The sequence below is a fragment of the Mytilus edulis genome, chromosome 5 (assembly GCF_963676685.1).
Source record: "Mytilus edulis chromosome 5, xbMytEdul2.2, whole genome shotgun sequence".
In the NCBI taxonomy this organism is placed as follows: Eukaryota; Metazoa; Mollusca; class Bivalvia; order Mytilida; family Mytilidae; genus Mytilus; species Mytilus edulis.
In genome coordinates this window covers 18,158,297-18,172,259 of record NC_092348.1, presented here as the reverse complement: position 1 = coordinate 18,172,259, position 13,963 = coordinate 18,158,297, and the positions used below count along the sequence as shown (strand labels likewise).

The window sequence follows — 13,963 nt, the reverse complement described above, 5'->3', positions numbered from 1 at the left end:
GCATTGACCTTTAGAGTATGTCTTGCACTCACTGTTTATGTGCAGTTTTAACAACTCTTTCATGTCTTTGCGAAGTCTGAGGTGGACAATTGCAGAGTTACAATACTGTTCATATCATTTTAAATGCTCCGATAAGGCGTAAATCCAATATATAAACAAGAAAAAGCTCTTTGGATTATGTCAATATCTATCATGCTATGTTTTCTTTGGTAGTCAAATTTCACTAATTCCTTTTGGCGAATCCTACCGATCTTTAATTTATTTTTCATTCTGAAAATTTATCACCGCAAACAACACCCAATCATCAGCCTATGATAACATATCTAAGGTGCTACAACTTATGGGCATGTATTATTATAGATATATTATTTTTCAAACAAGTATATAAAAAAAGATGCATGTCACACTATGGTTTGGATATGTGGTATGATTGCCAATGTTACAACTACCCCCAGAGTTCAATTTAAATGGAGGTAAGCATGTATAGTCTACAGTTTATATGATTATCATATAAAATAAACATCATAGTAAACATTTATTGTGATGGACATTTGTGGGAATGTATATATATTCAAATGCGGTGTATTCTTTTGCGATCCACTAGTAGAAACTTCATTGTGTAACATGTACTTATTTTTCTGTGCGTTCGCGGGTCTGTCTGGAGTTAACTGACACTACAAATAAAACCTCACCCTATCATTAAATAAACATATATTTTTGTTGTGTTTTTCACGTTGTACTTTTATCTTGATGTGTTTTTCTCAACTATTCGAAAGAAAGAAAAAACACGTAGGTGCAGGTCTCAATTTACGGTTAGACATATATATATTTATTCATAAGTTAACCTTATATTTCTCACTATAAGATTCATATGAATAAATATTGTTAGGACAAGACAAGACAAATACTTTATTTTAAGTCTTACCGTTTGTTATATGTAAAATATACAGCTTTTTAAAACAGTTTAACAACAAGAGTCACTCTATAAAGAGGTATGGGAGACTATAAAACATTTTTTTCTTAAATTATAATTCAAATACAAGTCAACTATCAGTGAATATAAAATACATTTTCGATTTATTAAAATTCAATAGCAGATTTTGGCAGTATAAAATATCGTATTTTCATTTGTAAAAAGAAATATATTTTTTTCATTTATATCAGACATATGTAAAAAAAAAAACCTCAACAACATTACTAGCTTGGTTAAATAAAAATAACATTACGAATATCTGAATATACAGGACGAGTTTGTAATAGTCTGAGTTTAGGATAGTCCGAAGTTTCTTCTTATAGGCCGACTTTATTTTGGGCCGACTTAAACATCAACTCTTGGTATTAGGATAGATCTTAAGATGGAAGCAAAAGTTTCGTAATCACAGAGGTAGCGAAATCACGAAGCGGACTTCAACTAATTTCATCAGCAAAAGCCTTGATTTCCTTCAGAATTTTTGTTACTGATTTGTCAAAGTGTGTGTCATGTCGCTGTGGCAGTTTTATCGCTCAGGACGACGGCATTTCAGCATTTGCAATAGCTTGAACAAGTTACACAACAACAGAACTGCGATCAATTCCTTACTTAGACAGTACTCTGTATTGAAACAAAATAATTCTAGAGTTTCATTCAAAAAGTTTCAGGTAACAAAAATCTGGTGATTACTTATTCTTTGTGATATCTGTATCAGTCTCTATGAATATTCTAAATAATATCTGTATCGATATCTTTACGTCGAAGGTACAACTGGCTTTTAGTTTTACTCGACGAGAGAGAGAGCTCCTATTGATGGCATTGGAGAGCTGTTTTAAAGCTCTCAACTGACTTGGCGCACACTATTGCTTCTACCATACCCAACAACACTCCAACAGGCATGACAGGGGGCCTAATGATGTTATGACTTATGTAATAAAAATTTCCTCATACACCTTATCCCTAGTTTGGAAATTTATTGTGCTTGACCTGTGAATCTCATACCTGCCAACTTTTGAAAATGCCCATGGGGGTTTTAGCGCGCGACAACAATTTCAAAGTTTAAAATTCTTTGCGACGACTATTTTGCGCGTGCTGTTTTGTAGTCTAGAAAAAGTGTCATATTTGCATGATTTGTAAGATGAGCTTACATCCCTTTTTTTTAAGTTTATTTGCATGATTCTAGTTATTATATCAGCAGAAAATATGAACATGTAGCTGTAAGACCAGGAATTATTTTCATGTGTAAGGATACTAAATAGTTGTTGACTTTTCCAATTTAAAATTATACACAAAGAAGGACCTTTATCAGGTTGGGAACAACACATAGGGATCCCCCCTCAATGTTAGGACATTAAAAACCACTTTTAAAGTACAAATGAGCACACATTCATATGCATATTATTTGAAGAAACTTTTCCCAAAGAACTATACATCTTATGACCTATCTGGTATTATATGGTCAACACATGTCCAAGAATTTTGATATGTTCTTGACCTTATATCTTCTTTATTATTCAAAATAATAGGACTCTTCATTTAGAAAAGCTGTTCCAAATATAATGTCAGAATTTCCCATTTTAAAGTTAATAAATCTACATTTTTCTATTTCATTTTTTACAAGAGTGACCCCTTGACTAAGGGTAGTCCCTCATTTAAGGGATTCCTCATGTTGATGTGGGTGTGGGGGTCCATGTGAAAAATAATGAATAGTGCATTATACTTTAAATGATTGAATACATAAATGAAATTATGTTACAGCAAGTGTATATGTAATGTCAATAAATTAGTGAATAAACTACTATTTATTATATTTATGGCAGTACTGCATCATTGAAGTTTGTCAATCAGCCATGCTTTTATTCTTATTCTGTGTAAGAACCTCCTTGCAGTTGAAAAATCATTTGCCATGTTCACGTTTTTACATCAACAAACAGTGGAATACAACACAAGTTCAATATCTAGCATGTTAAAACAATCTTGAGAGAAAACGTTTTTGATTGGCTGATTAATTTGATCATGAGAAACACACAATTTGATTGGCTGAACACGATTTTCCTCCATTAGACACAGTTCAAAATCGGGAACAACAATATTTTTCGTGTAGTTTTTCACCAAATCGTGTTTTAGAGGGTTTTTCAGGAACACGATCGTGCAATCGTGACTAAGGGTCAAAATCGTGTAGAACACGCCTAAATCGTGAAAGTTGGCAGGTATGGAATCTGTGCAGTTTGAACTTTGATGTCACACAACAAACACTTTTCCATACACCATTTGTACACCTTACTTCCTTATCCTTAATCCCAGCTGACCCAGCCACTTGAACTTTTAACTCATATATATAACAATCCCTTTTCCATTGCATGCATTCCCTTGCGAAAATGGTGCAAGATATCGCAAGATTTCCCCAGGATATCTCAGGATAATCTTGAGAAAATCACAGGGCAATCTTGAGATATCCTGATCCTGAGATAGGGTTAACAGTCAGGGGACTTACTTAAATGAGTGATTTTCTAAATCACTGATCCAAGTAACATTATTTCCATAAAGGTTGAAAGTAAGCTTAAGAGTTGTCTTTCTTTAATAAACACCTATTTAAGTAGTACAAAATAATCACTAGAAGAAGTGATTTAATTTTACTGTAGCTTTAAATATAGAATACTAATGATCCAGGGACTAATTATGTTTCTAAACTTATCAGAATCAACATCTGTGTTGTCTAGGATGACCAGGTCATTTCAGGTGATGACCTTGTACTGAATCTAGGATAATGACATAAAAATCACTTGTTTAAGCATCATACCTTAATTTCCTTCCCAAAAATCACTTCTTTAAGTACAATGAAGTATCATTATTTTAATAACCCTCACAAATTTCAACACCCCCGAACAGATGAACAGTGAATTTTTTATCGCGAACAGTAGAATTTTATTACATAATCTGAAAGATGAAACCTTGAACTTTACAGGAAAAATGCTCCTACTGCTGGGAAAAATCTGTTAAGAAAGTATCAGTTCATTATGTAAAGCCACAATTATAGCATTTTTTCAACTAAAATAGAATTTGCAGCTAAATGATAGCATCAACATGATCAAAGGCATAAACCTTGATACTTAAAAGAAGCAAAAAATTCATTTTTTTCAATTTTTCTAATGAAAAGATATTTTTTAAACCTATATGGACATAATTTGTGTATTTTAAAAATGTTTGACAAAATATTTTTTGTTTCTTCCCCCTATTCTATCATCCTTCACAAATCCTTGGCAAAAAAAAAATATTTACTTTAACAAACAATGTTCAGTTAATTTCAGTCCCAAAGATTTTTTTATTTGAATTTGTGATACAGATTATATTATTTCTTAAGTCCCAATACCAGGAATCATCAAGGACTTTATTTCAGTTTATTCATTCAGCATTTTTTTTGTTCAGAAAGAAAGTGTATAGTTTATGAAAGTAGGATGAATTTTGAAGGAGAAGTCCTGACATATCCTGGTCTATATTATATTTATTTTTGAAAGTCTTGAGATATCCTGAGAATTCCCCTAGTTTAAAGCTGCTTGATTTGAAAGTCTTGACATTTCCTGAAATTCTCCCATCAACTTTTTCCCTTAAAATAGGGCTAAATGCTTTACAGGATATTTTCAGGATTTCCCAGGATAATCTTGAGATATCCTGGTTAAAAAAATTGTCAGGATTTATTTCTGCAAGGGTTGTGGCGTCAGATATTTCGTTTTATTATATACTTAATAGTAAATACAGATAAATTGTATGTGTAATACAATCAATGGCAAGCGTGCTGTATCAGCCACCCGTGATGATATCGATATCAGCACGGTTGCAAAAGCTTTATCACACCTTTAATCTGTATGACGTCACGTCATCGATTGCAGTCACTGTTGCAAAGCTTTATCAAATCCCTAACCTGTATGACGTCATGTCAAACCTATAATCTGTATGACGTCATTTCAAAACTCCTTATCTGTATGACGTCATGTCACATAAAAAACATCTACGTGAGGTAAATGTATATAATATAGTGTATATGATATGGCTTTTTCAATATCACACACCGTATCAACCCTCAACCAATATAATCCCTCAAGCAGAGCTCTTGAGATTATATTGGTGTCTCAGGTTGATATGGAAGCGATATTGAAAAAGCCATATGATATTCTCTATATAACGTTAAAACTTTAAGGGAACCTTTGTGATATCCAGTAATGGCTGACAAATAGTGATAAGGTATATTGTGGCGTCAGATATTTTCTTTTGTGACATCAAAATTTTATAGAAACTTTTGCGATGTCAAGTTATGGTGGACAAATAGGGATAAAGGCTTAAAGTGTATTGTCACCGGAGAAAAATATAACACTGCATAATCAGTGATAATCTTTAATGTTTTCTAATTTGAAAGAAATTCAATAAACCTATTTACACTTTTGGTATTTGGCTGAATTTTGTTGCCTAATAACCTTTGATAGATCTGTCCCCGATTACCTTTTGACATCATGCAGCGTTTAATTCTAAATTATGATATCATTTTTTTAGATTGTGATGTCAGATTTTACAGGAACTTGTGTGATTTAAAGTAGTGGCAGAAAAAAATACATACAAGTGTAAATGCGTTCTCTCTGGGTACTGTCACTTACTCCACCAATTAAACAGACAGCCATATGATATAGCCAAGACTTCTGGCATTTAATACCATTAATTATTCAATCAAAATACTTTTAACAAGTCTGTAGTGTATCCTCTAGTCTAGTATTGACATCCACCATTTTAATATGACATTGACATGATTGAGGCTACAGAAAGGCTTAAATTAAAATATTATTTGTTTGCCCTTTACCGACCGACCCTATAAATTCGTTCCGCCTGAAAATCTTTTATTTGTATTTACCAGCAAGATTTTATTTTATTTTCTTTTTTCGTTCCTTCCAAAAACTTATATTTGTATTTCCCGCTCAAAACTTTTTTACCGGAATCCTCGGGTTTTATCTTTAACGTATAATGTCCAGTCCGTTTGGTATCACCTGAGCGTTTGACATGAACACTTTCATTTGAAGTTTCAAAGCATTTGTTTGAAATCGATGTTGAACTCTTCCTGAAATCATGATATGACGTACAGTACTCGTACCTTTATACTTAAAGAGCAGGTTTTATTTACAAAAAAGTTTGTTTGATACAAAATTATCAACGTGTGTTCAAACTAATTTGTAAACGGACGTTGTATTCTATGTAAGGATGGCCTTTTGTGATCCGCAGATCAGGATGATAATGTTAATGATGCCGCTATATTATTTATATCTGACATGAATCAAGTGACAAAACCCTGTAAAGTGGAGAATATCTGGCAGTAAAATCGCCAAGTTGTCCATACAGATCATTTATAAATGCGATGTAAAATACGTGACAATTGTCAGAGTTTTAAGTCTTGTAGCATTTTTATTAGAAACAAAGGCATACACGAAATTTTTAACACTCTAGGAACTTTTTCTACTAGTAATATATAGTCTGCCCGGACATATCTTACCAGTATAAAGTTATCTTTTACAGAAAACCTTAAGGTAAGCGTACAAGGTACGTACGTAGAACAGAATATAAGTGCAAGTTCAAACTCTTCAAAGTTTCAGGCATATAAATGTTGAAGATATGCGGCACAGCTCTATATTTTGATATTTGAAAACAAAATGGTAGTGCATATGAATTAGCTTCACATTCTACGTGATATTTTTTTTTTCAAAACTAATAGTCCCAGAAAACTTATTTGCAAAAACAAAACGAACAAAAATGACATTATGCAGAGTTAGTATCTATAGAATAAAATATTATACCTACCTGCCTACCCATGACAAATAATATACCGAGCCAAGTTATTTTTTTGGGGAAAAAAATAAAATATTTTACCTACCTACCTACCCTGTTTCAAAACATAGGATCGGAAAAGGGCAAACAAACAATATTTTAATTTAGGCCTAAAAGAAATACAAAGCAAGGTATAACTACAAATATAAATGGCAAAATGCATGAGCCCTCAATGGAGCAACACTGGATGTGAACAAGAGTAAATACATGTATCTCATGCTAAGCAAGTATTTAATGCACATGCAAATCAAAATTCAGTCACAATAGCAAATTTTTCAAAGCAGACAACTACTTTGGTTCTTCTATATCTAAATAATTACAATCACTTAAACATGTACAATTTAAGCATGTTTAGCTACATGTAGTGAGTTAAGAAACAAGACATTGTGCCACAATTATTAAAACAGAACTAACATGACTAAACATCACTTATCATGCTTATTTTTCTATTGAAATTGATATAATATCAGGTTTTAAATATTTTAAATGTCTTTCTTTTCTTGTAGACAAATCAAAACAGAACTTTTCATCAATTGAGCAGAGACTTCAGATTTCTTTCTTCCTTGTTGACAAAATGTGGTTTTCACAGAGAAGCCACTCTAGCAAAAGAAGTAGCAGGTATGATCATTTAATGATAACTAAAACTGTAGCAAGTATGATCACTCAATGATACATTGTAACTATAGCTGTTATAGACCTGTATAGGATTTCTATAAACCTCTTCAGATTAACTAGTTTTTAACTCAGCATGTTCCGTGAACATGGTGAAGCAAAGGGAATACAATATTTGTTGTGTTCATTACTCAATCTCCTTTCTTATACTCATTTTTTGTTCAGAAGTATCAGATTTTGATGAAACATATTAATAATGAGAAATACTAAGTTCTGTTGTACAGCTGCTACATTTTGTATTTCTGTTTTCTGGTGAAATGTTTGTAGGAGTTTCACATACATGTAGAAAACCATTAACTAAATATATACATGAGCCAAACATACATTGACAGAATTCTCTGCCACATAACAGGAAAATATTGTGAAATGTTTTGGAGTTTGACATCCTCTCCTGGAACTTTTAATCATTTCAATTTTTGTAAATAAAAATTTATAGTAAATTTGTCCAAAATTTACACACATGACCAAGGAATCATTTAAAAATTTCAAGTTATATATCTTAAGTTCAAGATAAGATAAAAACCTGTTGATATAAATTTCTAAAAAGAACCTTTTACTTCATTTCACTACTTCACTTCCAGGCCATGTGCGATGTTTCAGTACAACAGGAGCTCGTTTAGACAAGACTGATTCAGATAAAGATAAACAAGAGAATGATGCAGATAAAGAAAAACATAACGATGAAGATGATGATAAAGAGAAGGGTATGTGTTCTATTTGATCTACCGTGGCCATTGTTCCTCAGAATTATAAAAAAATTGATATAAGAAATTGGGTATGAGTGCCAATGTGACAACTATCCATCCAAGTCACAATTTGTAAAAAGTAATTATATAAACCATTGTATGTCAAAGTTGGGTTTACAAAGATATCATTGTTCATGTTGTAGTAAAAAAAAAGGAACTTGGAGATCAAACAAACATCTGCTTACATGAGTAACTGATCGAGTCAGAAAATACATTGTTACATTAACATGATTAATTGCCCGATTTAAGTACGACACAATAACGAAAATGAAATATGATATACAGCTAAACTAACGACAACTACTGAATTACGGGCTGGGACTTGGGACAGGCACATACACACACCTTATAGGGAAAGAATTGAGGAAATATGAACATGATAAACACCATAATATTCAAAATGTTTAAAATGTGTGGTATTATATTTGTAGAAAATGAGAGGAAGGAGGCTATGGAACATATGTGGAGAATGTTAATACGAGTTTCTGCTATTTCTTTAATTTTATTTATAATGATGAGTATGACTATGCCACCAGACCCTGCAGAGACGGCTAGTCCTTACAGCAAGATATATATTACTTGGCAAGAATTCTATCATGATCTTTTACTCAAAGGAGAAGTAAGCTCATGACTTCTTATTTCAGTACCAATTCTAGATATACATATGCCTAAAGAAAGAAGAATTAGAACTTTTATTTGGTCTTCATGATGTATCCTTTATTTTGAATGTTTGACGTAAAGTTAAACTATAAAACTAGAAATAATCAATCAGAAATTTATTTCAATCTTATAGGTTGTAACTACTACAACCTTTTATTTTCTTACTATGTTTATATTTTTTTTAGTAGTGGGGCTTTAATGAGCCAAATTAGGGGATACACAAATCCTTGTGATAAAATATACATTAAAATGTGCTTATTTATTGAAATTTAGGGATCATTTCAATACCTTTCAATGTGTTATATAAATTTATGTTTACTTTTTGTCCTAGGTTGATAGAATCCAGGTGTTGCCTAATGGTAAATATGTTCATGTTTATCCTCACCATGGTGCCATGTTTAAAGGAGAACCGGTATGTGTGAAATTTACAATCATAGTTGTTTATTTAAAAGTTTCGTCAATAGTTAGAAAAATATATTTCTATAAACTGCAGAAGTGTAAATGGGTTGTTTATTCATATAATCACAGTTGTCAATTACTTAATTGCTACTAAAATTATTCACTAAACCTTTTTGGTCCAAATACATGTTGTTTTGATGTGGCTTTAAGGTGGGAGTCTAAAATAAAAACGATAGAATTTGTTCATACTTTGCCAAAATGTTGGATATATTGATATATGTTCAAAAATATAATAAAAATGATAGGTCACCATGAATTTTCTCAAACTACAGGTTGTGATTGTATGGATTATACAGGAAAATACACCATTTTGTTATTGTAAACTAAACTAAATGATAGACATGATAGAATGTAAAAATAAATTACGAAAAGAAAGCCTTTAGACAAGGCTTTGAGAATATCAAAAGAAAAATATATGTTTTATCAGGCTAAAATACAAAATAGGAAAATTCCATGTAGATTCCTTCAAAAAATGCAGTCTCAGAGTTACATAAGACTAAATGAGAGTCAATATAAATCATGAAATGTTAGTAAGGTACAATGTATATGACATATTTTACATTTTTACTTCACTCTTCAGTTTGATTTCTGTTTATTATTGTTCAAATTTTTTTAAGGGTTTGCACACTTGTGTTGTCTCAAGCCTTAATAGTATAGAGTAATAGCTAGATATGCCTGATGAATGTTCCATTTTTTAGGCTTTTCAAAGATATGTGTTGACTTTACCAGATTCGAATTATAAGTTTGAAGAGAAGATACGGGAAGCAGAGAAGAAGTTGGGTATTGCTCCAGAAAATGGAGTTTCCATTCATTATGAGAAAATTAAGTGAGTACAGTATCAATAACACTTAAACAATGTTATATTGACATTGCTTTTTAACTGCCTTTTGTCCTATTAAAAAAGGGAAAAGGAATGTTCCTGCGTATTTCATCTTAAAGTGTTGTAATCAAAAGACTGCAACCAATTTAAACATTGTCGTATTTGTACCATGAACATGAACGTAAATACAAAATTTTACAAGAAATTTTATATAAAAAAAAGAAAAATCTTTTGAAGGAACAATTGTGATCAAAATTAAAATGAATGATATTACATGTACTATCATCTGGGAACTACATGTTTTCTTTAAAGGCTGTCATCAACTAATTTTCAGATATAATGTGCTTAAATGCAGAAGTTTAATGAGGATTTAGAAATTTAGATCTGTACCCTAAATGGCCGAAAGCCCCAACGACTCACAAAGTCAATAATAATAAATATGTGTCTTCATCGTTAAGTCTAATTCGTTGTTTGATATATTTTCAGTGCTCTTGAACAGAATATGATGAACCTATTGATTTTAGCAGTTGTTGCAATCCTAGCCTTCAGTATACTAGCTGGCACTTCTAAAACGGCTTCCTCAAATTCATCTAAATCTATGTTTGTAAGTAGGCAATTTAGAATATAGCTTTACAATGCATAGAAATATTTTCATAAGCTACAATATAGTTAGTTAAAAATTTCCATACATGTATTTTCAAGACTAATATATCAATCAGAACATCTTTAACAGATTTAGTGTATAGAAATCATAATCTGTCTGAAAAAATGCCTTACGTTATGAAATAGTGTATTGTATTGTTTTAAACCTGTTTTTTTTTATGCATGTACTGCACAGGTTTTTTGAAATGTGTTAACAATTCTTGATGACATGTTGACGCAATGGAAAAAAAAGTAATTTTAATTAAAAAAAAGAACTTTACACTGTGTTGTCATAGTTTAAGTATCTTTGCAACAATGATACATTTGTATAATGTATATTTTATATTTAAAAGGAGACATCAATAAAGTATTTAACACGCATATTAATATATCGTGGATTCAATATTATTTGTGGAATACCCATTTTCATGCATTACATGGGTAATGGAAATCCATGAATTTAATTGTTCAACATAGAACAGTATGACTGCAAGTTTTCCTCGATTCAGGTAAATTGGCATCTCAGAAAATGAATGCATCCACAGTAAAAACTTATTATGAAATTTGTATGACACAGGCTTTCTGACAAATGTGTTCTTTGATTTTGCAGGATAGTGTACGAAAAGCAAAATTTACCAGAGTAGACCCAAAAGATGCTGCAGACAGAAAAATAAGCTTTAACGATGTGGCGGGACTGCATGAAGCAAAAATAGAAGTTATGGAGTTTATGGACTATTTGAAAGATCCAAAAAGATACAAGGTTTGTCTATTCTCTTTCTTTACAAAATTATAGACTGGACATAGTTACGTTTCCTTCGAACAAGTTTTTCTTTTCTGTCCAGAGACTCCTAGTTGGAAAACCTCATTAGAAATACAAAAATGTAAGAATTTTTTTTTTTTTTTATTATTTCTGGAGAATTAAATTTGTACTTTGCTTTGCAGGCATTGGGAGCTAAACTTCCTAAGGGAGCATTGTTGCTTGGACCACCAGGTTGTGGGAAAACATTGTTAGCCAAAGCATTGGCTTCTGAAGCTGGAGTACCTTTCTTAGCAATGGCAGGGTCAGAATTTGTGGAAATGATTGGAGGTGAGTATGATACTTTGTTATCAACTATTTGAACACCCTATTACTTTTAGATGTTAATTTTCTATTCAGTGTGTTATTTAGATGATGTTTGGGAAATTATAAACTGGCCACAGCTAGCATTCTGCACTAAAAAACACACTATCAGTAAACATTAAATCAATCAACACATTCTGCATGCTTTGATTTTCTTAATTTTCTTAAATGGTAAATTATATTCGTAGGGCTTGGTGCATCAAGAGTTCGAGATTTGTTTCAAGAAGCCAGGAAATCAGCCCCATGTTGTATATACATAGATGAAATAGATGCTATTGGACGTAAAAGAGGAGGGTGAGAATTTACAGATGAGAACTTACGCTGCCCAGGCTTGATTTTTGGGATACGATTGCTTTTAAGCAATCTGTAGACTTAAACCATTGACTCAGGGCCATGCCTTCACGTCAACCGTTTTATTCTAAACATCAAGGAACATCTCAGATTCTTGAGATTGTCTTGCTTTAAATGGTACAAAAAACAAAAGGATTGAATTTATACAACTGTCCTATAATGTTCTTCTCATAATCTTCATGTTTCAATATTTCCCTTGACTTGTATGCGTGTTTTTAACAACACGGAAAATCAGAATTATTAAAGGGCATACGATACAGTAGAGATCCCTCGTTGATTTTTTCTTAAAATTTTGATAGAAGGTCAATTTCAATGTGTACTTTTCAAAAATGCAAAGAAAACAGTACCTTCATGACTTACTTTTTGAGATAATTTGGTTCGAAATTTGCATATTTGGAAGAAAATCCCTGAAATTTCATAAATTATGACTTTTAAAGAAAGTAACAATACTTTTGAATGAAAAGTCATAACTTAACCAGGTTTTTTGTAAAATATTCCCTTGATCCATGGCATCAACATTCTGAAACAAGTTTAAGGTTAAATCAAATCATCATGTTCCGGATTTAGATTGCTATATCCGAAATAAAGAAATTGAACATATTTTTGCGTCTTTTCGGCAGTGCAGAAAAAAATTTGATCGTTGATTTTTTCCTGAAATTTTGGCGGCGTGTTCTTGAAACAGTACTTGATTGATTGCAAAAGAAAAAAATTGGGGTCCATGTGCTTGTTTTTTCAATAAAAGCCATAAACCTTAATTTTTTACGACGTCTTTCAGTATGGCTCTAAATTACGTTAAATTTAGTTTTAATCGCAACAACGTCGTGTAAGCATTCCCGCCGTACACGAGTTTGCAGGTGTTTTTCAAAGCGTTGATACTTATCATAAAAATTTATAAGATTGTAAATCATAAAAGGAAAAAAAAACATTTGTGCTAAACATTTACGAAACGAAATTTGGACAGGAACCTTTTCATAAAAAAAAAGCTATAAAAAAGAATTCTAGCAGATTGCTTTGTCAGATGTACGGCAAAAAAGAAAATCTGATTGAAATAAAGGTGCATCTCCGTCCGAGATTAGTTCTAAATTGCTTCATGAACTGTAAGAGGATAGACAACTTTATTGACATCACAAAATGTGAACCAACTATAAATTAAGTGAGGCGATACCTTAAATTGACAACAGTATAACCTTCAACAATGACAAAACCGATACCGTATCGTCAACTTTAGGTCTCTATGTACTTTGATTTTTATTTTATTTTTACATTCAAAAGATAATCATCTTTCAAATTTAAATTATAAGCAGTACTTCTTGTTTTATAATAAGAGCTGTTTTGTGCAATTTAACTCATGCCATTATTGCCTCAATCGACCGAAAATGAAGTTGTAATATAATATTTCATAGGAAGTGCAGCAGCCGGTATAAGAGAATAATATTGAAAGATGTCTTTATCAATAGATAAGTTACATAACCCTTTTTTTACGGCGTATACGTATGAATATTGGCGTACCTGTTTGTCTAGAAGTAGAGCTATATTGAAAACAATTTGTTCGTCTGTCCGATCGTCTAATTATACGACGAGTTTTAACGTGTGTACACTTTCTGATCTGTCTGTCTGCAATTAGTGTAAATTTGCCGATACTTCAATTTTTATCTCTCAAT

The 13,963-nt window shown here is 31.7% G+C and overlaps 1 protein-coding gene across 2 annotated transcripts in view; it reads left to right on the top strand.

Annotated features, from left to right (window-relative positions):
* The first annotated feature begins 1,327 nt into the window (after positions 1-1,327).
* Positions 1,328-13,963, top strand: part of LOC139523131 (mitochondrial inner membrane m-AAA protease component paraplegin-like) — a 133,005-nt gene continuing 120,369 nt past the window's right edge. Inside the window, exons 1-10 of one of the 2 annotated variants that reach the window (XM_071316930.1) lie at positions 1,328-1,638; positions 7,339-7,450; positions 8,086-8,208; positions 8,682-8,869; positions 9,242-9,322; positions 10,068-10,195; positions 10,676-10,793; positions 11,442-11,591; positions 11,774-11,918; positions 12,140-12,245. In XM_071316930.1, coding sequence (XP_071173031.1) covers positions 1,480-1,638; positions 7,339-7,450; positions 8,086-8,208; positions 8,682-8,869; positions 9,242-9,322; positions 10,068-10,195; positions 10,676-10,793; positions 11,442-11,591; positions 11,774-11,918; positions 12,140-12,245 — 1,310 coding nt within the window. In that variant the 5' untranslated portion in view covers positions 1,328-1,479. The remainder of the gene's footprint in view (positions 1,639-7,338; positions 7,451-8,085; positions 8,209-8,681; positions 8,870-9,241; positions 9,323-10,067; positions 10,196-10,675; positions 10,794-11,441; positions 11,592-11,773; positions 11,919-12,139; positions 12,246-13,963) is intronic. The other variant, XM_071316928.1, reaches the window with a different exon arrangement.